Genomic DNA, 26,717 nt, shown 5'->3' with positions numbered 1-26,717 from the left:
TTTAGGTTCATCTTCAACCTCACATTCTTCACAGCCACGTTGCTGACTCAATGACTGTAAGCTACTCAGGCCCTGAGGCAGCAAAGCAACCGCAAACCATAACATTTCCATCAACATGCTTTACAGTTGATATGAGGTTGTTCTCCTGAAATGCAATCTTTGGTTTACAGTAAACATGTGTACTGCTACTGTTATATAACAATTGTTATCTTTGATTTAACTGTCCAGAGTACATTGTTTTGGAGGGTCTGGGGTCTCATTTATAAAGCTTATGTATGCACAAAAAGAGGCTTGAAATGTGCATACAAAACGTACCATGGAAATTTTGGGATTTATAAGAAACTTGATGGGGGAAACATGCATATATTTACAGCAACTCTGACTCATGCGTACGCAGCATTTTGGAGAAATTGGGAAATGACAAAACCCTTGATCAAGTAGGAAAATCCAGCCAAACCAGATAAATGACAAATCACACACATAATAATTCACATCACCATGTGTGTTGACGGGACAAACTTAATACACCTCAAAAACAATTAATATGAGGCATGGACTGTATTTTAAGAGTGCCAAAGCTACATATTTGCACTGAAAGAACTTTTTTTTGGTTTTTCACCAGTTTATATTGGCATCCTGTTGTTGTTTCTTAGGGAAACTCAATCACGTCTGCTGTTCTGGAAGCCATTAACTGATCTTTGAGGTGCTATATTCAGTTTTCATATGAAAAAATTCTTTCCTTCAGGTTTTCCAAGATGTAACTGGTAAACATCGTGTCTTAGTGGCATGGGTCAATCTGTGATTCATTTATTGTGAGGCAAGGTAGCTTTAATATATGTGATGGTGCCATATGTGGTTGCTGGCTTTTTGGTAGGTAAGTTAACTGTCTGAACCCTCAATGTTTTATATTGCCTGTGCTATTCATTGTAAGAGCAATCATTTAGACTACTTGCATAGGTGCTTCTACCTTTTGCCTTTCCTGGACTCCCAGAATGCAGAAGAGAGGCTCTATAATGCCATGAATGATTTTGCATTCTCAGTTATAGAGCAAGCCAGATACTGTACTCTATACTGGGGTCTTGACACATGAGGAGGGAGCTGCACTAGTAGCCAATTAAGTTCTGCAGCATCATAATTGCATATGTATGAAGTTGATTAGCATGCTGCAGATATGGATGTTTCAGGGAGGCATTCAAAGCACATTCACATATGCATATTTACAAGAAGATTGTGATTTTAGGAATAGCAAATTGAGTTGAAATGAGCATAGGCCTATTTTTATAAATCTGATTTTATTTTGGTTTTTTTTTCTGTAGACATATTTTTACGCTTGAATCCACACACAGTTTTGTAAATGAGGGCCCCTTGTCTTCATTAATATGTTCAATGGAAAACTGTAGTCTTGCTCAATGTCCTTTTTGGACAGCAAGGGTTTTTTCCTGTTACACCTTGCATGGAGATTAACTTTTTTCAGTCTCTTTCTGACTGTAGATGCATGCACTTTAACACCAGCTTTTGCAAGAGTTACCTGCAGATCCAGCAATTAAATTCATGGGTTCTAGGAGACTTCATTAAGTATCAAACTGGCACCTCTTCTGGGCTGACAAATCAGCAGTCATTTGAAATCTATGCTACTTGTAGATGTTTTTTTCTTACAGTTGAATAATTTTGACATCTCTTTAAATCCCTTTCCAGACTCAGGCATCCACAGCCTCCTTTCTAAGGGGCTTTGGAGAGCTCTTTTAATGTTGGCAATGATGATACCATACACATCAATTACGAAAAGAAACACCAGACCATAGACATCTGCAATTTAAATCTGACAGGTTTACCTGCATATTTCTTAAACAGGTTCTAATCATTGACACCTAATCTGAACAAATGATTCTAATTTTAAATATTTGGGGTGAACATACATTTTCACTTGACAATTTAGCATCTTTGTTCATTTAGATCAATGGTTCAGTCAGGTCCCCTGTGGCTGCAGGTTTTTCAGTCATGTATTGTTACCTTTAATTTATCTCATTTATCACCTGACCTTTTTTTCTCATTTAGGAAAGTGCAGTAGTGTAATATTTACACTTATAGGAAATTAAGACATATTTTTATTTTTTGGATCTTTAAATTATTACTTTTTTTAATCACTATCTGTGAAGTTTGCTTTCTTAATGCTATCTGAATGCAGGCAATTAATATTGAGTAGAGTAGATACCAGCACAATTGACTCTGAAAGGAGTAGCAACTTCACTGTTACACACTTTTGTGCTTATTAGTAAATAATTCTTAAATAACCAGAACATTAAACAAATTAAAAGGAAAATTAATTAACTCTTAACCATCTAACACATAGAAACTGGGAAATAATGGTTTGCTTAATTAAGGTAGGAGTCTGATTAAGAGAAGACGTGGGGTGGGACATAAATCTGTGGCCACAGAGGAGCCTGAACACTAAATGTTGAGAACAACTGATTTAGATTATGAAAATAAATACAGTGTGTGAATTTCATGTGTCATTTGTTCAAATATATCACTTTTATCTGTTGGCACTGTTTGCATGAAAATCTGATATTTGCCTGTTAGATGTCATTAATAAACACTTTTTTGATGGTTTTCTTGTAATAATTACTATTTCTGTAAAATGGAGTTCCAAGTGCACTGGCCAGTAGACAAAGTTTGGACTGGTACAAGTGACTATAGCCACAAGGGAACTTTGTTGTTTGTTGAGAAGGTATATAGGTGAAACTCAAAGAGACTGAAAAAGATGACAACTGTGCACACTGTAATGCAGTGTTTATAAAAACAAAAATATAATTTTCTCAATATTTCCATATGGATAAAAAGCAAATATCCATCACTTGCACATGATATTCTAAGGGTAGAATTAACACGTTCAAACTCCTTTAGAGTTACTGTTTGTACTGAAAAAACACTGAACCAGGGTGTCTGGTTCAGTTCTCTAGATCTGTTGGAAAGATATCACATTTCATAAATTGCACTTATTTATATTGGCCTCAGCACTTGATTTAGAGTTGATAATTAACATAACATACAGTATATATATTTGGAATGTGACAGTAATCTAGAGTGCCTGGAAAAAAAAAAAAACAAATATGTTTTGTAAGTGCAGCTTAATGAAGCATAATTTATTTAATTCTAGCCTTGCAACAGCATCCCCATATGTTTCAGTTGTGCCATATTTCTCTGGTATATTATTGAGACATTATAGAATGTACAACAATTTTTGCCAAGCATTTAATCACATGGACAGTTATGTAATAAATATAAAGTTGTTTGGGACATTTGCATTCTTAGAGATGTACGTATGCATTTTCACTTTGAGAATCACATTTGTTCTGTATCTCAAGTTTCACATCACAAAACAGCAGCTATGCTAGAGCAAGTAATACAGTAATAGCATAGCCTGAGATCAGTCTAAATTGTGATCTCTTTCTTTCCAGAAAGCAGTATGAAGATTTTTTTTTTAGTTAAGCCAAATGTTCACAAAAAATGACAGTTAATTAGGATGCCAAAAAAAATTAAAATTAAAATACCCCAAATCCTTCTGTTATAAATTATACTGATCTCATTTTTGAAAGCACAAAGGATATAACTACAATAAGCTAAAGATATGATTAGATAGATACAGTCATTTGGGAAACCCTCTTAATTCTTTGAAAGCTCAGCCAATGATAAATAAAAATCCAAAGTAGCAATTTCCTTTTAATATATGACATGCCTTATGGAAACAGTAGTATTTCAGCAGTGACATTAAGTTTATTGTATTAACAGAAAATATGCAATATGCATCATAACAAAATTAGACAAGTGCATAAATTTGGGCACCCCAACAGAGATATTACATCAATACTTGAGCCTCCTTTTGCAAATATAACAGCCTCTAGATGCCTCCTATAGCCTTTGATGAGTGTCTGGATTCTGGGTGGAGGTATTTTTGACCATTCCACCATACAAAATCTCTCCAGTTCAGTTAAATTGGATTGCTGCTGAGCATATACAGCCTGCTTCAAATCATCCCATAAATTTTCGATGATATTCAAGTCAGGGACCTGTGATGGCCATTCCAGAACATTGTACTTCTCGCTCTGCATGAATGGCTTTATAGATTTCGAACTGTGTTTTGGGTCATTGTCTTGTTGGAATATCCAACCCCTGCATAACTTCAACTTTGTGACTGATGCTTGAACATTATCCTTAAGAATTTGTTGGTATTGGGTTGAATTCATCCGACCCTCGATTTTAACAAGAGCCCCAAGTCCCTGAACTAGCCACACAGCATGATGGAACCTCCACCAAATTTGACAGTAGGTAGCAGGCATTTTTCTTGGAATGTGGTGTTCTTCTTCCACCACCAACAACAACAACATTTATTTATATAGCACATTTTCATACAAACAGTAGCTCAAAGTGCTTTACATAATAAAGAATAGAAAAATAAAAGACACAATAAGAAAACAAAATAAATCAACATTAATTAACATCGAATAAGTGTAAGGTTCAATGGCCAGGGGGGACAGAAAAAAACAAAAAAAAAAAACGGCTGGAAAAAAAATAAAATTTGTAGGGATTCCAGACCATGAGACTGCCCAGTCCCCTCTGGGCATTCTACCTAACATAAATGAAACAGTCCTCTTTGGATTTAGGGTTCTCACGGAAGGGCTTGATTAAGATGGTTACGTAGAGTTCTGCCTTTTAATCCATCCATCATTGTTGGAGCATCATGAAGCCTTGAGTAGGTGGAGGTGGCACAGACCACCACCACAAAGAAACCGGAAAAAGAAACAGAAAAGAGAGTAGGGGTCAGTACGGATTTTAGAGCCACCATGAATAGTTATTATGATGAATTGAACATATAGATTATCAGGGTTAAGTTAAATTAAGTTAAATTGAAGTTATAGAAAGGCCATGTTAAAGTAATATGTTTTCAGCAGTGTTTTAAATTGCTCTACTGTATCAGCCTGGCGAAGTCCTATTGGCAGGCTATTCCAGATTTTAGGTGCATAGCAGCAGAAGGCCGCCTCACCACTTCTTTTAAGTTTTGTTCTTGAAATTCTAAGGAGACACTCATTTGAGGATCTGAGGTTAGGATTTGGAATATAAGGTGTCAGACATTCCGATATATACGATGGGGCGAGATTATTTAAGGCTTTGTAAACTATAAGAAGAATTTTAAAGTCAATCCTGAATGACACAGGTAACCAGTGTAGTGACATTAAAACTGGAGAAATGTATTCAGATTTTCTTTTCCTAGTAAGGATTCTAGCAGCTGCATTCTGCACTAGTTGCAAACGATTTATGTCTTTTTTGGGTAGTCCTGAGAGGAGTGCGTTCAGTAGTCAACTGAAAACAAACGCGTGAACTAATTTCTCAGCATCTTTCAGTGATATAAGAGGTCTAACTTTACTTATGTTTCTTAAGTGAAAAAATGCTGTCCTAATGATCTGATTAATATGCGATTTAAAATTCAGATTACAGTCAACAATTAGCTAATAATAATAAGCTTTTTACCTCCGTCTTGACTTTTAATCCTAATGTATCCAGTTTATTTCTAATAGCCTCATTGTATCCATTATTACTAATCACTAAGATTTCAGTTTTCTCTTTATTTAACTTGAGAAAGTTACTATTCATCCATTCTGAGATACAAGTCAGACATTGTGTTAGTGAATCAATAGAATCGGGGTCATCAGGTGCTATTGATAAGTACAGCTGTGTGTCATCAGCATAGCTGTGGAAGCTTACGTTGTGCCCTGAGATAATCTGACCTAATGGAAGCATGTAGATTGAGAATAACAGCGGACCCAGGATAGAGCCTTGTGGAACACCATATTGGATATCATGTGTCTTCGAGTTGTAATTCCCACAACTAACAAAAAATTTTCTCCCTGTCAGATAGGATTCAAACCAATTTAAGACACTGCCAGAGAGGCCCACCCATTGACTAAGGTGGTTTCTAAGAATATTATGATCAATGGTGTCAAATGCAGTACTCAGATCTAAGAGGATGAGAACAGATAAATGGCCTCTGTCTGCATTCACTCGCAAATCATTTACTACTTTAACGAGTGCAGTTTCTGTGCTGTGATTTGTTCTAAAACCCGACTGAAATTTATCAAGAACTAGCAGAATACCCGCGCTTCGCAGCGGAGAAGTAGTGTGTTAAAGAAGGTACGAAAAAGAAAAGGAAAAATTTTAAAAATAATGTAACATGATTATTAATGTAATTGTTTTGTCATTGATATGAGTGTTGTTCTCATATCTATCTATATATATATATATCTATCTATCTACAGTATCTATATATATATATATATATATGTATATATATATATATATGTTGTTCTCATATCTATCTATATATATATCTCTATCTATCTATATATACAGTATATATATACTCGCGCTTGGCAGCGGAGAAGTAGTGTGTTAAAGAAGGAAAGAGAAAGAAAAGGAAACATTTTGAAAATAACGTAACATGATTGTCAATGTAATTGTTTTGTCACTGTTATGAGTGTCGCTGTGATATATATATATATATAGCAAAATACCCGCTTCAGCGATGTCATGTGTTTAAGAAGTTATGAAAAGAAAAGGAAACATTTAAAAATAATGTAACATGATTGTCAAAGTAATTGTTTTGTGTATTTGGCGGCAGCGTCACGAAGTTGTTTTCGTAGCTGCATCAGAAAATGTACCACGACGTCTGACACGCCTCCTTTTTACTGTTTTCTCAAAGCTTGGATTGCTGCTGTCATATATATATATACACACACACACACACACACACACACACACATACATACATATATATATATACACATATATATACACATACATATCTTCATATCTACATATCTATATATACATATCTACATATACACATATATATATACATACCTATCTACATCATATATACACACACATACATACATACACACACACAAATTATATATATGTGTGTATGTATGTATGTATGTGTGTGTGTGTGTGTATATATATATATATATATATATATATATATATATTGTGGTCCCCGGCCGAGGACGTGAGGAGGGCTTGTGCCTCCTCCAGACTGCGAGGGGGCGTCCGTCCTGGTTCTATTGGGAGCCACGGGTCGAGGGCATGGAAGCCCTACCCTGTAGGGGCCCGTGGTTACCGCCAGGCGGTGCCCCGATGCCGGTTCATCCCGTGTGGCCCTCAGCGGGATGGAGCCCGGCGGGGCGCTTATAGGACCGGAGGAGGGCGATGCCTCCTCCAGACCGAGGGGCGTCCGTCCTGGTTAAACAGGGGGCCTCGGGTACAGGGCTTGGAAGCCCAGCCCTGTAGGGACCCGTGGCCACCGCCAGGCGGCGCCCAGTGCCTGTTTATTCCGGGAGCCCGCACTTCCGCCACACCAGGAAGTGCCGGGGGGAAGACGACTGGGGAGACACGGACGGCTTCCGGGTGCGCAGCCGCACTTCCGCCACACAGGGTGTGGCCACCGTTAAGTGCCGGGAAGCAGCTGGAGCCCATCCGGCTCCCCATAAAAGGGGCCGCCTCCCTTCAGTCAGCGGTGGATGTCGGGAGGCAGCAGGACTGAGCTGGAGAGAGAGGACGGGAGGCGGCCAGGAAGGCACAAGGACTGTGGGCCCTGGACTTTGGGGAAATCGGTGCAGAGGCACTGGGGTCGTGTGAGTGTGCACTGGACTTTCATATTGTAAATAAGTGTAAATAAACAGTGTGTTGGGCAAAATATGTTGTCCGTCTGTGTGTGTCCGGGCCAGCGTTCACAATATATATATATATATATATATATATATAATGTAGATAGGGGTGTGTGTGTGTGTATATATATATATATACACACATACATACATATATATACACATATATATACTTGTTTGTATGTGTCTATATGTGTGTGTATAGCTTTGGTCACTGAGTGCAAGGGAAAAATAATAAAATATAGTCTATAAGTTATTAAACAGTAAAACATTAACGTTTTAAGAAGTACAGGTACATTGAGCCCTACTGGAGTGGTTGTGGGTAAACTACATTTTAAAGACTGTGTAACACAACAGGTAAGTAACTAACAGCAGCTAAAATATATATGGATCATCTCTCGGTAGTAGATCCCTTTTGAAAGGCGCTACACGACGGCTGTGGTATAGAAATTACATTTTCTATGTGAACGCTCAAATTTGTGCCTCTGGTAATGTGCCTTACCGGCATTTAAAGAAAATTAGTTTTGTGTCCTCTGCACTGTTAAGAGAGAAAGGCTTTGGTTTGGGATAAAAGGTGTAAAGAAAGGAAAGTTGCCTTTTTCTTTTATATAGTATAGAGAGATGTGTTCGCTGACGTTATGATCGCCTTTTGGGGACAGTCGCGTGGGTCTTGTGTAGACTGGTGAGCCGCCCCTGCCATTAATCAGCTGTGATGGCACTGTCAGTCCTCCACTCGTGTGCGTGTCTTCATAATCCGAGGTGATGACCTCATAATCGTATACGTGCAAAAGAAAGTGTGAATCGCCTTAATATTATTTTTCCGTGGTGTAGAAAAGGGGTCCCGTGTTTGCACTTGTCTGGGCTATAGCGCAGGGGGAGGATGAAAAAAATTAAAAGTGCTCACTTTGACTTAAGGCAGAAGCGCAGTCAGTGTCTCAAAGGCCGGCACAGCTATGCGCGCTGGCTGCTCGACTTTTGCTGGGCAGGAGACCACAGTTTTGCAGACACGCTCATGATATCAAAAGTCTCAGCGCTCTTTGGAGGTCATTCATATATTATATATATATAGCAAAATCCCGCCTCAGCGGAGAAGTAGTGTGTTAAAGAAGTAATGAAAAGAAAAGGAAACATTTTAATAATAACGTAACATGATTGACATTGTCATGAGTGTTGCTGTCATATATATGCCTGCCTAAATAAGTCACCCTCGCTTTGCTCTTACTTTATTTACCGCTCATTTAATCATGGCTATTGGCGGAAAAATTATAAAATGGAAGGAGGATGGCTTTACCAAAACAATTATTGATGGCGAATCGATTATTCATAAAGCTTGAATTGGTGATGTTTTTCTGTGTTAACCTCATATTTTTCAGACTTCTTCTCAAACTAAGGTGGTGCGAGGGTAAAATGAATCGGGATGCTGATCAATGTAATCGTGTACCAGGAAATCATGCATTGACAAAAGCTCCCTTTGCTTGTAATGCAAAGTGTGATTAAATGCATTATTTTTAACGCTTATGGAGCACATGCATCGAAGCTTCTCAGCTGTGCTTGTGCTAAGAAAAGGAAAGATTTTAAAAATAACGTAACACGATTGTCAATGTGACCTTTTGTAAGTAGTGCCTGGAGGATTCAGTGTGGAGAAACTCGAGAGATAGCGTGTGTATTAACTTGTGGATTTTTCTGTGAGTATTTGGTGGCAGTCTGACAAGTTGCTTCGAAGACGGCATTAGCGCGAGCTCAGCTCAGACCGAAATTAGATGAATGGGAGGGAGATGATGACGTGACTCCCCACCGCCTTAACTGTCAATCCCCACAAACACAGTCTCGGAATTTGCATAAGCACACCCCTTCACCTACAATTTTAACTTAGTTACAAAGTGATCAAAACTCTCGTTTATATCCTGCGTCCTCTCATTAAACTTGTATCCCGCATTATCTGTGGGCATGTGAAACGCCAGCGTAGCCTGTCTATGAACTTAATTTAAAGTTTAGGTTTACACCTTTCTTTCTTTCCGAGGCAGCAACACTCATGAATATGGTAGTATATGTCACTCGCTCGCTTCTTATTGTTTTTCGCTGCCTTCTCAATTATATAATGCATGTTTTCTTAAGCGCTTTTTGGAGGTCTTCCTGGTTTTCTACGCACTGCGTTGACAATCAGTTCACGTGATTACGTGGGAGGCGTGATGATGTCACATGAAACTCCGCCCCCCCACGTCATTCCAGCTCAACTCCATTACAGTTAATGGAGAAAAATACCTTCCAGTTATGACCATTAGGCGTAGAATTTCGAAATGAAACCTGCCCAACTTTTGTAAGTAAGCTGTAAGGAATGAGCCTGCCAAATTTCAGCCTTCTACCTACACGGGAAGTTGGAGAATTAGTGATGAGTCAGTGAGTGAGTGAGTCAGTGAGTGAGTATGTGAGGGCTTTGCCTTTTATTAGTATAGATAGCATGTTTATTGAGGTGGTCATTTAACTGCATAATGACTGCCTTCTCCAGAACTTTACTTAAGAAAGGCAGGTTAGAGATAGGTCTAAAATTTTCAAGAGCCGAGGGGTCAAGATTATGTTTCTTAAGAAGGGGCTTAACTACAGCAGTCTTAAGACAGTCTGGGAAGACCCCCGTATCTAATGACGAATTTACTATGTCCAGAACATTATCAATTAGCACGCCTGATACTTCTTTGAAAAATCTTGTTGGTATTGGATCAAGGATGCAGGTGGAGGATTTTAATTGAGAGATTATTTTTTGTAAATCAGGTAAATCTATCCTAGTGAAAGAGTTTAATTTGTTTATAACAGGATGCTGGGGTTTAGGAGGATCCTTAGTGTTGGAGGGATATACTATGTTATTTCTAATATCATTAATTTTCCATGCAAATCACTTTTTGCTATGACCAAATAACTCAATTTTTGTCTCATCATTTCAAAGCACTTTGTTCCAAAATGAATCTGGCTTGTCTAAATGAGCATTTGCATAGAACAAGCAACTCTGTTTGTGATGCGAGTGCAGAAAGGGCTTCTTTCTCATCACCCTGCCATACAGATGTTCTTTGTGCAAATTGCACTGAATTGTAGAATGATGTACAGATACACCATCTGCAGCAAGATGTTCTTGCAGGTCTTTGGAGGTGATCTGTGGGTTGTCTGTAACCATTCTCACAATCCTGCGCATATGCCGCCCCTGTATTTTTCTTGGCCTGTCTGACCTGGGTTTATCAGCAGCTGTGCCTGTGGCCTTCCATCTCCTGATTACATTCCTTACAGGTGAAAGCCCTTCTCCTAAACCATGATACCGAACAATCTTTGTTTTCAGATCTTTTGAGAGTTGCTTTGAGGATCCCATGCTGTCACTATTCAGAGGAGAGTCAAACAGAAGCACAACTTGCAATTGACCACCTTAAATACCTTTTATTATGATTGGACACACCTGTCTATGAAGTTCAAGGCTTAATGAGTTAATCCAACCAATTTGGTGTTGCAAGTAATCCGTACTGAGCAGTTACATGCATTCAAATCAGCAAAATTACAAGGGTACCCACATTTTTGCACAGTCACTTTTTCACATTTGACTTAATTTCATAAAACTAAATACTGCTTCACTAAAAATCAGTGTTTGGAAAACACCCCAGTTCTCAGAAGTTCCTAGGAAATGAAAGACATACCACTGTTATCTTTTTTATTGCAAGTAAATTATTATGCAGGCTGAGAGGGGTTCCCATACTTTTTCATATGACTGTAGATAGATAGATAGATAGGAGCTGGTCTACCTATGCAATCTGAATTGGCTGCAGGTATTACCTCATGCTACCAGTAGTGACAAGGACAATAGCAAAACTGCTGAAGAATCAGTCAGGAAGGATAAGGACAGAGCAATTGTCAGTGTCCACCGTCTACAAAACAATTCCCTTTTTGAGGGTAGTATTGCTGTTGCCTCTTCAGTGCATCTGCAGTCATTTTCATTTGCACCCAAGCAGGTGAAGTTGATTTACAATTGTTTATGCTTTCCAACTACATAGATTGATATCCCTGAAGCTTAATTAACTTAAAAAGACTGTGATGATTGAGCGTTTCCTTTTATTTGTTAACAGTAATATATATATATATATAAAAGGAAGGGCAGCTCCTGCTAGTGATTATTAACTCAATTTTATTACTCATTTATTATAGAGTTTTTAACCACTTCAGGCAGAGTGGTGGCTCTGAGGCTAGGAATCTGCACCGGTAATCGGAAGGTTGCCGGCTTTAATCCCTCAAATGCCAGAAGTGATTCCACTCCGTTGGGCCCATGAACAAGGCCCTTAACCTGCAATTGCCTTATCCTGGGTATGATGTTAACCTACATCAAGAAGGTCCTTCTTGTTGCATGGAAAAGCTAGGGGTCGGTGGCAGGATTGGCACTCCAGCCACTATGAAAACCTCACACTGTTCCACACCATCTGAACTAGTGTGGTGCTAAGGTGTCACCCATCACATGGCTGCTCTTGGGTCCTAATTTGGGATCTGTGCATGCTCCCACCTTCTCTCTTTTAACCATTACGCACACTGTTTTTATAAATAATTTACTACAAAGGTGGCACTTTGGACACTTTGTTTGAAAATAAAATAACTTTTCAGTTTTTGCACCTTACTGTTTATGTCCTCATTTGCCTGGCTCAGCCCAGTCATGTCTATCGGCTGTTCCAGGTTCAAAGAAGTTATGGCAGCTGGAACCAATTTGGATCATCACACAATCTTCTTCAAGTTTACTAAACCTAGTAAATCTCCCATGGAGAGTGACCAGGTGACATAATAATATGCTCAAACTACCTCTGTAGCCTCCTGTCAATCCAGAGAAGTAGTACCTCCACTCAGAGGCCAGCTTGTATTGCTGGACCCCTCACCATGCACAGGAGAATGAGCCTAGCCATGGTGCACAGAAACCCCAAGTGAGCATTTTGGCTGCATGTATTTTCAGTCACTACTCGGACTTCATGATCAGGGGTGAGGATGGGGATGAAGACTGACAAGTTTAAACACTGCTCCTATTTCAGCACCATCATCTGGTACCATTTTAGAAAAACTGATGTCACTGGGCAGACACATTGGTCAATTTCAAGATAGCCTCTACCCTCCCTCATAAATAAGACTCTAAGGTAATTGGATTTCTCTACTTCGAGCAGCTTCTCACCCTTGGAATATGATATTTTGTTTCTGTGAGAGAAACACGATTTCAGAATTGGAGGTGCAATGTTTCATCTTGCCCTCATCACAATTACAGTATAAATCATTCCAGGTCACACCAGACACCAATGCCATCTGCAAACTTCAGAAATGCAATCCTTATGTTTTTAAATCAGATATCCTGAGTGGCACAATGTAGCAGTCCCGGAAACCCATATCCTTACAACAAGTTCTGCAAAAATACCAAGGGTACACAATCAAACTTTTTCCACATCTGCACAAAGCATGCAAATGGGTTAGGGCAACCCACATGACTCCAGCAATAAAAAGCTCCATAATATTAAGATCGCAGAGCTAAATGATATCTAACAAGAAATTCTGAAAACACTGGATATTGTGAGCTAACAGGCCAATTCAGTGTAGCATGGGGTGATTGTCTCCATTTAGAAAAAAAAAAACAAAAAAAAAGATTGTATGTTTCCGAGTCTTTACTATGAAGACTTCTCTTGATAATTGACAGTGTGTTTTCCACTCTGAAAAAAGAACAGTAAAGCAGATTTCTGTCCATGCTCATGTACTTGGAGGGTTTATATCACACTAGCCATGTAAGCCCGTGCTGTAAAAAGCCTGGGGTCCTAGAAACTATTGAAACAGAAAAAAAAAAAAACCTGAAATATAGATATGTCAGGTAATTGAAAGGAACTACTCTGGGCATCTCTCTCTTAGGAGGATTAGTTCTGCCAGCGTGCTAGCATCGCTTTTGTATTAGTGGCAGGAGGAAAAGTGAAAGGGATACCTTTTTGCCGATATTAGCGGCTAATGACTGTCTTTCTTCAGATCTTTCGTTTTGCTGACATGCTGGCCTAACTTATTATTAGTGGCTAAGTGAGTTTTCTGTTTCCTCAGAGGTGGAGCCCTTACCGCAGCTCCACCTCTCACTTCCGGCCCAGACAGACAGAGACACACACACTTCCACGCATAGACATTAATATATAAGATAATTAACTAAACATAGGGTATGTTCACATTAACAGGCTGAAGCGATTCAAATCCAGTTTTTGCCTCACTGTGATACATATCTGATAGTTTTAGGGCTGTGTGGACACAAAAATATGATCTTTTCATATCAGATTTGAGTCACCTTCCTACGTAGTCCTGAATCAGATACAAATCCAAGTTATGGCTATATAACATGAATGAGAATGGACAGATTGGAATGCATGTGGTTTTTTTGCCTAAATGCACAAGTGGAGCACTGCCATAATCAGCCAGCTCCAGAAGCATGGCAAAACGACAAAGGAGGAGAGCCATAGTTGTGACAAGTCACATTCCCAGTATTGCTGGCTCCTTTCTCTTACCCACACATCTCTTGGTGCAACAGTGCCAATAATAGATGCAAAAACATCAAAAGCTAGTTAGCTGGCTTTTTTTTTTTTTTGCCTTCTTTTCCAAATTGGTTTTCTGAATGTTTGACTGGAATGCAGTCAACTTGGGTGTGATATCATTTAAAGGTCTGACATCAGTGGTAAATGAAATGCAGCATTAACCAGAAGCCACTTGTATTTATGAATTTGAACTGTCAAGACAGACAAATTCGATCTGAGCAAAAAAAATCATAATTGACTTTTTTGTTAATGTGAACGTAGCCTTGATTGTAGTGAAAACAACTGCAGTCTTCAAGGACCATGTCTGTAAACATCATCATCTACAGACACACACTAGAATTGTAAACTGCTTAGGATTAAATAGCATGAAACCATGAAAGAGACAAAAAGGTTTATTATTGCAAGTAAGAGTGACAGATTGCAATTTTCAGAAGTCATTGAATCACTTGGTTTAGCTTCAGGTTTTGAAAGCTAATGCTTCAATCACTTTTCCAGTTATATATTAAAATGATGGTGGAAGAACAAGCCACAAGTAAAAAAACACTTCATTCTTCATCACATAGGGCCCTAAGCATGGTTAACATTTAATCTCCTTTCTTAATAAGAAAATATGAAGGTTAGTCTCATGCTAGGGTGAAAAAAAGTTTAGTAAACTCAGCTGTTAATTCTTGGTCAAATTGTCAGGTATTATTGACACTTTATTAAGTCAAAAGGTTTGACAGCTGATAACACTAACTGATTTTAGCTATTTAAGTTAATTTATATTACAATCTTACACTTTTTATGTAGTTAATGTTCAGTTATTTTTAACAATGCAAAAACGGTTTACAGTGAATTTAGTCTCTAAAGCTTTCAAACTTCTGACCTTGTAGTATTTATAAGGTAATCTGTACCATATTACATCTCCCTGGAAACATAGTAAGAATATGCCACAATTTCTAAATTGTATGCATATACAGTATATTATATGCATTTTTTTTCAGGGAAATACATTGAATGTACTGACATTTGCTGCATAAAGAATTTATTTAAGCCTAACTGATACACTGTTCCTTCAGATTTATTAAAGCAATTTATTTTCACTTGTTTCTTGTCAATTTGACCTTAAAAAATATAATGTAAATGAAAGATGTTCTCCAATATCTTTGAAAGGGCAAAAAACCTTTCATTAAGTATATTATTAAGTACGAGATTGGTCTTATATGGGAGTTTCTCATCCAGACTTGGAATTATATCATTAGGACTACACTTTAAGACCCATCTGGAGCTGCCCCAACACATTCTTCCCTTTGCCTCCTTTAAGACTGATGCAGCTTCTGTTTAACTCTGGTTAGTTTATTCCGTCACTTACACCTTAACCCTCTCAACAATTTTGCAGTAAGTTTATCCTGATCCTTTTTCTAACTTCTGCTCCCTAAATTTTTTAAACTTTACTCAATTTTGCTCTGTCCCTCTGTCTGCCTTTTATCACAAATAATGTCTCACTATTGTTTTCAATCTTAATGTGCTCTCTATTAATCCAACCCAACAGTTTTTCGTGTTATAAGTCAGTATAATTATAAGTCTCTTTAATTTGTGTTGCTTCTTGGAAATGATCTTTCTCTAATCTGATTCTTTCTGAATCCTAGGCATGGAGGATCAAAGAAGCATTTGGCTCTGGGATTAGTAAATGGTACTCAGTCATTGGTCTTACTGGTGACTGGATGACTGATGGATGGTGATGAGGGGAACTTACTTTCCTCATGGCATTTCTTTTTCAATCAAGTTGTGGTCTGCTTTCTCACACAGGCTTTACAGTAGCAAAGAAACAGAACAGCACTGCTATGCACAGTAGCATGCCCATTTGCTTACCTAAAGTAAATACAACCATACCTGATCCTAATTGTGGTTTCTACAAAAATAGCCAAGTACTAGTTGAAGTTAATGATATGTCTGATCAGTTCCAAGATGTAAGAGAATTAGACCAACAATACCAAGCTGCAACATTAGTATATACCGAGAGAGATGATTTTGCTAGATTAAGTAATTGCAGTTTTATGCTTGTACAAACACCTCTGACATAAATTTGTTATTCTAAGCTCTCATGATACAAGAGCAGAGGTAGATTAACTTATCTTCTGCATAACTAAGATCCTGATAACAGATGAACATATTCTTTGTTTCACTGGAAAAATGTTCAGAAGTCCTTTATGGGATAACATGAATCTCTTAATCTTGGGCTGCACTATGAAGTTTGGCTAGTTTGTTTAGAACCATATTTGGAGAAGGTCTGAATTTCTGCTGACACCAACTATTCAAAGTTCACATAAAACTGAGAAAAAAAATAGTGTATTTTCTCATTTATTATTATTACTTTTTCGACTGGTAAAACAAATTCAAATGCATTTTTAAAGAACAAATGGCAAAACCCCAGAACAAAAAAAAAGAGGCATGTAATTGTACTATAGAAGACTTGTCCTGCAAGACTGACTAGTTTTTTTACAAAGTATTTTTTTAATAAAATATCTATACATACACAACTTAAGCTTGAAGGTAAAAGGCTTCAGTAGTAGCTCACTTGGATTTGTACTGCAGCACTAAGTACATTCAGTTTCCTGAAAGTTGAAACTTAAATAGAAGTTACAATTTATCCACATATACACAACATAAATTGAAAAAACTCTTAAAGCAGTGGACATAGTAGACAGCTCACTTTCTCCCATTTTATATTATATTGCTTTAAACATACACAAAATATTTAAAAATGAACATATATTTCTGGTAATTTAGATTACAAGAAAAAAATGCTTTATAGCTATCTACAGTCAACCAGAAATCTGGCTCTTAATTTTGTTGGATCACTATGAAATTAAAATAAGATTAAAAAAAAAATAATTTTCACATCACATGTGCACAGGTTGCTTTGGTTTATAAAAAAAAAATTGACCTGTTTATAAAATATTAAGGATTCAAATAAAAGAAAGGACCAGTTACTGATTTACTTTTTTTACATTTCAAAGCAATTGCCAGATACAGCACACATTTTCTTGGCTCTCTTAAAGTAAGCCAGAGTAATCACATTCTTGTACCACAATTATTACCAGAAAACCTCAGTCAACCTACTAAACAAAGAAAAGGTCTTTTCAATTATTGCAACATATTTTGGAAGAGCAAAGCATTGTGGAAAAAGAGAATAATGATTTACAATAGATAAGACTGCTGAAAGACAACATTTTTCCAGAAACTAGAGGAAAGCAATAATTGGATTATTTATTTTTAAGAAAAAAAAAAGCACAATACACAACAACCAAATGATTCAAATTCCCATCCAGGAAAGATATTTTATGTCCTGGGTACAGATGTTTAGTGAGGATTAACACAAGTAAACCTGGGGGTTTTATTGGTCTGAATTCAGACAAGAACCCCTTTTATTTTTTTCTTATATGTTCTGTTCAGAAAACTTCAATGAGCATTATGTGCCATTGTCTGTTATTAAATAACTGATCTTTGTTAAACTGACCCAAAGAAAAGCAGTTAAACAAAATTTCAAGGAAATTAATTCCATGTGAGGGTAAGAGGGAAGAGGTTTGCACTTTTTCTTTTTTTTGGTAATATCACAGGCAGGTTGCATGAATGGCAACCGAACAATTTCCCGGCCATTTGTTAGCTATTTGGATACTGATTCCAACAGGCTCAGAAGAAGAACACTGGGAGTAATCCATGTTTTTCTTTGCACACCATGACAATGTACATTTAATCACATAGGCAGTAGGTGGTCATCCCTCTCCTCTACTTCTTCACCCCCCAGCGGTTCAGATGCTACTCCTCTATATGTGGGAGGGGCATTCTGAGTTCTAGAACGGCAGATAAAGTCACAGCCATCCTACAAGAAATACAAATTAGAAATGCAATATTAAAAGCTACAAGTAACCTCGACTGAGGACCTTGAAGCACAAGAAAATTAATTAAGAGAAAATTTACAAGCAAGTTTGATTAAGGCACTGTAGTACTGTAGTTTAAGGTAACAATTCTTACAGGGAATTAAAGACATACTGAAGATTTCAGAAAAGATATATTTAAAGGAAATTTGTATCACCAAATTTAATTCTAAATTTAAAATATCAAATACAGATATACAATTTTTTTTATCATATTTTATCTTTCTACCAAGTAAAAATGACATTAAATATTTAATATCAATAATCCACAATAAATTACTGAACTCTTCCTTTTATACATATTATGTTAACATTTAACAATTTCAGAAACCATAAAAGCATCAATTTCAGCATAGGATTTATAAAAGATGATATCAAAATATGCTAACTTATTTTACCAAGTGCACATTTCACATTTTTTTCCCCAAAATTTTCTCTACATTAACTGAAAAATACTGTCCCACCTTTTTATATGTACATTTTTTTAACATTTGGCCATACTTTAATTTCCTGTGTAAACTCAAACTTGTCAGCTTTACATTAATCCATTGTTGGTGAAGCCCTGCAAAACACACTTTGTTGTGCGGTTTTCAAAGCACCTTATATGACCGATCAGACTTTTGTTATTGCTTAGCCTTTATATTAGTCCAGAAATAGAATATTAACTGTGCCAGCAGTTTAACTGATAGACTGCATTACCCCCACCAACACAGCTTTCAAATATATGACATATGTGCTTTCACTACATTTGTTATATTTTGGGGATTATATAAATACACATTAGTTTGGCTTCAAAAGCCAAACTAATGTCAAAATTTTAGTGTTTGCATATCCAATAAAGTATGTTGTTTTTACCATCATGCTTATTGGCATAACTGCAGTGTTTTTTGCTTCGAAGAACTAAATACATTTTATTTTGATGTCAGCAAATGGAGTCGCTCATTTCATTGCCAGTATAGGCAAGACAACTAGCCACTTGGTTTAGAAACTTACCTCAACTTTTACTCACTACAGCTTTTTGCACTGCCAGGGAGCACAGTACTATAGGCATAACAGTGCATGGTGCATGTAACATTTCCCTTGCGACCACGAACTATATAAAGCAATTAGAAAATGGATGGATGCTTTAATGTACAACCATTGACATGTTTGGCTGAATACAAAGCTTCTGTTCCTTTTTAAGGTCTGTAAAGGACACAGCATTAAAAAGCTATCCATCATGCCATCATTTTATCTCTTCTTAAAGAATCATGAAAACTACAATTTAAACATTAAAAAACTAAATGTGATCAATCACAGCATTGCGCTTGCAAAGCATGCATGAAATCTATTTATGAATTCACTCTGTAACTAGATAAATGTCATAATAAACAAAGCCTGCTTTTGTGGTTTGGCTTTTTTAAAAATAACAGGCCTGATTCCCATAGTCACACACACTGAAATTCTCCTGTCTTGAAGACAAAGTATTTCCAGACATGACTTATATTTTTCTTTTTGACATGTGTTGATGTGGTGCTGTTTCACCATCACCAGGAGTCATTCTTAATCACGTTTTCCCTTCTTATTACTTTGCCCTCTGGAGTAATCAGTCTAGGTGCATTCACACCTATGTGCATTTCTGACTGTCATTCGGTACTACCGATACTGGGGGCGGGAAAACACACTAGTACTGTTACGTATTTTAAGTGGTGGTATTAACTGTTACCGAAAGTACAGGTTGTTTTGACATCCCTGTTGTATACACAGTTTACATTCCCACGCTGTTCCACGTCTTGTGCAGTAATATTTAAAACAACAGCCTGTTTTGAGATATATCATTGCTGAATAAGCATAAGAATATATTTGACCAAATGACATGCACAACTGCAAACAGTATCATAGGTGTGGTTATGTCGGCTGATAGATGGTAGAAATCAAGTCCAATATGCTTTAGACACTATATGAACAAAGCATTCTCTCCAAACCCCCAAACAAGATAAAACATATATTGCACCAATTTATGGAGACAATAAAACATAGGTAACTGCTACAAACAAACTTTTCCAGAAAAATCATAACGCATTTGATTTTACCGGCCTGTTAACTAACTAGAATATTAGGAGGGAGATTTCAAAAGTTGTGATGTAAATGGCCCTGATAGAGATGTTTAAATAAGAAAAACATAAACATTACAGAAAGAATGTCTTAAAATCTCTTAAATGATCCAACCAACTACACAAAAAATTGTGTTCTTCAGAACCTGAGAATTAAGCCGATTACTTACAGCTGTTAGGTTACCCAGATCCTGCCAGAATGAATAGTTTGGAAACTGTTCCATCCCCTTTGCCCCCACAACTAATCGCTGATATAGGAAGCCTCCAATTATGTATAGAATTAGACAGGAGGAGAAGCTACAAAAACAAGAAAATTAAGGAAATACTGCTGTACATAAATGTGTATCTGCACAAATGTAAACACATCTAAAACAGGTATAATACAATTTTAGCAATATTCGCTTATTTTTAACATGTGCCTTTTGAACAGGAGCTAAACATTCAAACATATAATCATCCTAGACAGCAATGTAAATGCCACATTTGTTAGAATTTCAGTTATATTTCACTTATATCATAATCAATGGCCGTTGTTTATTTTACTTTATTTATATCAAAGTTCACTCGTTATCATCTGTTAAATTTAAGTAAGATGTCAATAGTACATTATGCAGTGTGTAATTCATCAGCTTTATCAAACTCCTTGGCAAGTAAGTGCTTAAAAAAGCAACATTAGAGGTCAGAATATTTCATTTTTGCATTATGAATGTTTCAAACAGAGATGGCTGTGACATTTCTAATACAAAGGACAGACCTTTAAGTTCTGTGAATTTTTCATTAGCTTGTTTCTGAATATTTTAATTCAACAAATCTTTAAACACATACAGTACTTCAATTTGTTACAATTTAATAAACTATGAAACCGTTTAAAAAAGATTTTTTTCCATGTATAAAATCTAAGTTACTTTCTGAAGTGTGGATGGCATCAGTATTTTATGCTAATGATTACGATCTTTGTTTTATTTTTTTTCTCCAACTGGCCAATGACTTGCATCCAAATCAAATAATTCACCTCCCAAATCCTGTTATTAAAATGCCTATTCTTACACTATCAGGAGGATGGAACCAGCACTCAGCTGGTGAACCTCTGTAGGGCATACTGCATTGGACTCCAGTTCAAACAAATAAAAGCAATCGCTGGGACGGTTGCGTTCTTCAACAACAACAGTGAAATCAGACTGTAAAGGTGAAAGAAAAAGAAAAATGAAAAAAATGCTGCCAGTAATGAGAATCACAACTCCATTTCAAACATAGTCAGATACAAAATGTAACTTAGCAGTTCTAAACTAAACATGTAATTTTAAAAATGTATCCACATAAATTCTATATTAAATATTGATAAACTGTACAAGATATTTGGTGTTGCCACAGCATTTTCTGTGTATATCATGAAAACGGCTGCTACAGAAATAATTGTCTTTCACGTTCTTTGTTAATTAAAGAGAAAAGAAAAAAACACACCCAAAAGTGATTTTTTTTTAAAAATATATTACTTACCCCATGATCACTACTTTGTAGTGGTGGTCATGAAATATTTTTAATCTCATATTTTCATTTCATATTGAAGAGAGAGAAAGTTCCCACAGAAGTTGGGAAACCTGTTGTTTACTTCAACTTGCAAGGCTTAATTTACTTTAATTGCTACAGAACATCTGTAGGTTGTAACCTATTAGTTGTTCCCTCGAAGAAGGCCCATTTGTAATCTGATTTTTTTTTTTTTTTGTTAACCTAAACTTTAAAATTTAAAACTCTGGCAGTTTACTATTTACCTTTTCACCATTTTAGATCATTCATTGCAAGCTTACTTATACCTTCTACTAAAACATTTAGTTACATATAATTATATGGTGTATGCATTATTTGAATGCAGCAAGCATACTTTAATGATAATATTCATATCGTAATCAAAACAGCATGCATAAGCAAGCTTAACTGGGTTTTGTCAGTATTACAAGAAAACACTAACAAGTGTACATGAATTCTTCATTACCTGTACTGTCTTGCGATTACAGGAAATCATTACAATGGCTTTACGACTTTCCTTGTTACAGTGATTATCATATTTGTCCCCCTCATTATAAATTAGCATTATCCAGTCACCTAAAAGAAACATAAGTAAGTAAAGCACTACATATTGCATCTTTCTAGTTATCAATTTATACTTTTGCCTTTTTTTTACTCTTGTAAATGATACTTATCTTCTTGTCTCATTCAACCATTTAAGAAACATTTCTAAACTAAATTTTTGACAATACATACAGTGTAAATGTTGTTAACATACTGACTTCAGTGTACATGGTACTTTATAACATTTTTGTCCCTACACTTTCTTTTGTTGACCATTAACTTTTCAACCACAAGCCAGTGATATGGTCCTCCCCAACAATGACTCACTGCCACCGATGACTTGTGTGCTATTGTAGCGGCCCACAACAGTCTCCTGCATTTTTCCATCAAGCTGTACCAGACCTCCATTGGTTATGTTTCCTGCTTGACCACAGACTCGAAAACAGTAAGTGAACTTTTGATTTTCATTTTCATTTTCTTGTGTTGTAAAACTAAACAGAGAACAACAAATATCAGTCATTAATATGATATTAAGACAGATTAGTCAGAAACGTAACCACAATACAGTATTTAATGTACACATAAAGCAAATTTTCTTTATACTCACTTGAATTTTGTCAATGGCTCCAACTTAGCCAGCAGGTTTTGTTCCATCACAGATGGTGTGCCATCACCTCCAGATAGCTTGCAGTTTTTGGTTGAAATGTCAGCCTGCCCACCTTTGCTTAGAAACAGCATACACAACAGTGGCCATACACTTGCACATCTCACATTCATGGCTATTAAATACTGACAAATGAGTGTCTAACTCTCTGATATCAACCTGATAATCTACATGAAGGAAGAAAAAAAAAGACACATGCATATAAGAATTAAAAAAGATGAAATTTAATTCCAAGCTGAAAAATTAAAAGTACACTAAAACTATCTCCAACTCTATGGAGGAGTTAAGTAAAAAAAATTGTGAACACATACATTTTTGATAATCATCAGAGTAAATGTTTTTAAATTAACAGAATATTTTTCTAGATATGTTTCCAGTGTCTTTGAAAAATACTGGGGTCAAAATTACTTAACTTTTTTTCATCAAACAGAATGAAATCTGGCCTATTTAAGCGTAACACAATACTCTTGAATACCATTTTGGTCACCTAATTTTAAAAGAACATTAAACAGATAACATATGAGAAACACTTTCTCTCAGTTACCATAAGGAAGGGAAAGCACTTACAAGTCAAAAGAAAATGATAGTCACAAATACAGCAATGAATGTAATAAAATATTTTAAAAGAAATATTAGTAGAAAAATACATTCAAAACCATGGAAACAGTGGTGGGTGTGAAGTTAGCATCTTCTTTGCCATTTTTCATACACAGGTTACATGCTGTGTAAAGACTTTCTCAGTTTATTGCACATACTTTGATGCTATTCGACAGTTATAGTAAAAATGCGATTATAGATAAAAGTATTTAAGATCATTTGCCTGCTTTATTAAAATAAATGCCTGTGTTTTTCTGTGTTGTTTGGTTATAATTTATAGCTCATTATATGAGCCGTTTATATTTTACTATTTTTTATTTTTATCTTTACCAAGAGGATCAATAATTCTTTGGGCCAGTGGAACCATGCACACCATTGACAACAATATGATTATAAGTTAAATGAAATCCCATTGCACCTTGGGATCACACATGGTTAACTAATATTTTAATCACAGAGTTACACATGCAGCCTAAAAGACAGCACTAATGTTTGGATGCCAAGTTTGAAAAAGTAAACTTCAAAAAATTAACAGATGTCCCTGTCAATAAGGTTTGCAGGGCTTTTGCCTTTTCAAATAACAATTTTTATAACTGTCATTTGACCAAAACTACTTAAGGAGAAAAATATGTAACTAAAGCAGTTTCTGACCAGTGAGAAGCACGGCAGAATGCTTTGCTAGCCTGTATGCATATACTTTTATGGACATTAATTTACCAACTGATTGTTAGGGGCTGATGCCTCATCCCTAAAACATAAGGATGCAAAGAAAAAAAAACACAAGAGAGAGTGTTAGTCCACCAATGATCTATTCAACTCCATGCAACGCAGAACTGAAATTATCAAGTACAGAAAATGAATGGACTTTATCACTAAACCACTAGCAAGTCGAGAGTTTTAACATGATCCAATGAAAATAACATTATAAAGACTAAGGCTTTATTAACTTGCATTCTTTATTAATGGAAAAATCCAGTCTAGTTCCAGGCTTTTATCTCCATGGGAAAGAACATGGATATTTTCCCTCCTTTCAGAGCAGCAGCATGTATTGTTCTAAAGTTGACAGTGGTATATTCCCCACTGGAATCACAAAAAAACCCGCTGATCTACATTGTTCGTGTAGACTAAACATTCATTAAACTAACAAATAATGGCGAAATTAAATATTAAAGCAGGATTACGTCATGTCTGCTTAAAAGTTGGGAAACAAATACGAAACGAAATAGTGATCATTTTTATTTACCAAATACACTGTCAAATAGCATATGCTCAAGAGGAAAATGGGCAACTAATTCCAAAATGCCACCCTGAAAAACAACAAAAGCATAGCCACTTTATTCCATCATTGTGAACTGGTGTAGCACTCAAACCAAAGAGGATCTTTAATGACATACAACCACTTCCTTGCCATCTGGAGGGAAAAAATGGAAATTGATAACATTTTAATTATCCAGTATTAGCCAGTATTGCCTTTTTTTCAGTACTACTGACAAAGGCCTTAGCGTTATGCGAATAACCAAAAAGAAGGATTCAGCATATAGGTAAAAGTAATTACCTCCAGAAATCAGCTCCAGACGCTATAGACGAACCACTCAGAACGGCACGATGCAGCGATGACTTGCGAGGCTGTTAGGTGTGACTAAGCTCTTGCTCTCTACACTGATTCCATGCAACTTCTGATGTTCGACTCGATTTGCTCACTTGCACATTGATTATACAGTCACACGAGTAGGGAAATACTCGCTATAACACAATTTACAGCAGTAACAGAAACCAGGAAGTAAAGCGAAAAGGGCGGAATCAAGCCCCATAAGATCACGTGCAGGGATCTGCTCTGAATAAGTCATATGACTGGAATAAAGTACCCGGAACTGAAGTAAACGGCTGGTTTTGCGCCTGTCGCGCGCAAATCGGGTAGGCACGCAGATCGGGTAATGACAGCGCCTCCAATGAAGCCACGCGTCTCGTGAGTTTCAACGGCCGTCGCGAGATTTTACAATTGCGGTTTAATAACGAAATAGAAGCGTGTTCAACGGGGAAATGGTGTTGTTAGTTTATTTTATTTTACTTTATTGTTCCCACAGACATATATGTATGTACGTATTTATGTATGTATGTATATATATATATGTGGTGTTTTGGTCTACCATTTACATCTATACCTTCTTCAGCTTTCTTCAATTTTAACAAAACTGCTTTCACTTGGACGCAAGCTTAACTGAATTGTAGATGCCGAACGTACATAAATCAATTTTGTATGGTATTTTTTACATGCAGATATTTTAAAGTAAATACTGACTCGTATTTATAGATTTATGATTAGTAGTTGTTGCAGTTAATCTACCAAACCTCTTGATCTCTTAGTAACATTTATTTAGAAATTGTTACATTTACAGTTATAAATGTATTATTTTACATGTAAGATATAATTTGTGCCCAGTGTCACAAGTATTACCGCAAAACACAAGACAGTGTGCTTTGAAAGACTACACATGCAGCATTTCAGTAAAAATTTTTATTAAAAAGATACATGTCCAGAATAACTGCAAAACAGATTCAGGTTAAAGTTCTTAAAAAGAACAGTCGATTGTAATGTCTTTTTAAAATTGTATTGCATCTTTTTGTTGAGTGATAACCAATAATTAATTTTAATGGTACTTATTAGGTAATAAATATTTCAGTAGGGAAGAGCAGTGTTTTTTTTTTTAAATTTTTGTTTTCAACAAAGTTATCCCAATTAGTATTTTTCATAAGGAACAGTCACTACACTGCCACAAGAATCTGTTCATTCTTTATCCCCTGGAAGGATCTGATAGAATATATTCCTCACTATTTTTTTCATTTAGTCTCTTGGAAAATATATGTGTGTTCTCCCTGTGATGGGTTGAGGACTTGTCCAGGTGCTGTTCCTATCTGGTACCCAATGAATGCTGGGAAAGGCTTCAGCTAACTTCCACCAATGCCCTGGATAAGCAGGTTATGAAAGTGGATAGATGTGAGTTGCTGAAAGGAGATGTATACTTCAGAAGGAATAGCTTCTAAAACAGAAACTTTACTAAGATGTATTGGAATGTTATACGTAGCCAAAAGTGAAAACAATAATA

The 26,717-nt window shown here is 36.3% G+C and overlaps 1 protein-coding gene across 1 annotated transcript; it reads right to left on the bottom strand.

The window, feature by feature from the left end:
* Positions 1 to 16,748: 16,748 nt before the first annotated feature.
* On the bottom strand, positions 16,749 to 25,454 carry m6pr (mannose-6-phosphate receptor (cation dependent)). The gene is made up of 7 exons (XM_039763741.1): positions 25,169 to 25,454; positions 22,960 to 23,183; positions 22,680 to 22,843; positions 22,276 to 22,385; positions 21,333 to 21,463; positions 20,456 to 20,582; positions 16,749 to 18,137 (listed from the first exon to the last, which is right to left on the bottom strand). Exons 2-7 carry the CDS (start codon positions 23,127 to 23,129, stop codon positions 18,012 to 18,014), a joined length of 828 nt encoding a protein of 275 aa, XP_039619675.1. The 5' UTR covers positions 23,130 to 23,183; positions 25,169 to 25,454; the 3' UTR covers positions 16,749 to 18,011.
* Positions 25,455 to 26,717: the final 1,263 nt, after the last annotated feature.

This window comes from Polypterus senegalus, chromosome 9 (assembly GCF_016835505.1).
Source record: "Polypterus senegalus isolate Bchr_013 chromosome 9, ASM1683550v1, whole genome shotgun sequence".
NCBI lineage: Eukaryota > Metazoa > Chordata > Cladistia > Polypteriformes > Polypteridae > Polypterus > Polypterus senegalus.
Note: the sequence above shows the minus strand (reverse complement) of the source record. Positions and strands in the feature narration are given on the sequence as shown.

What these genes read in the sequence shown, in the direction of transcription:
- m6pr (XM_039763741.1), bottom strand. Translation starts at nt 23,129, where the DNA reads ATGAATGTGAGATGTGCAAGTGTATGGCCACTGTTGTGTATGCTGTTT. An exon ending in GAGCCATTGACAAAATTCAA is followed by an intron (nt 22,844 to 22,959) that starts GTGAGTATAAAG and finishes TTCTCTGTTTAG; the next exon opens with TTTTACAACACAAGAAAATG. An exon ending in GGTTCCATCCTCCTGATAGT is followed by an intron (nt 20,583 to 21,332) that starts GTAAGAATAGGC and finishes TTGTTTTTGTAG; the next exon opens with CTTCTCCTCCTGTCTAATTC.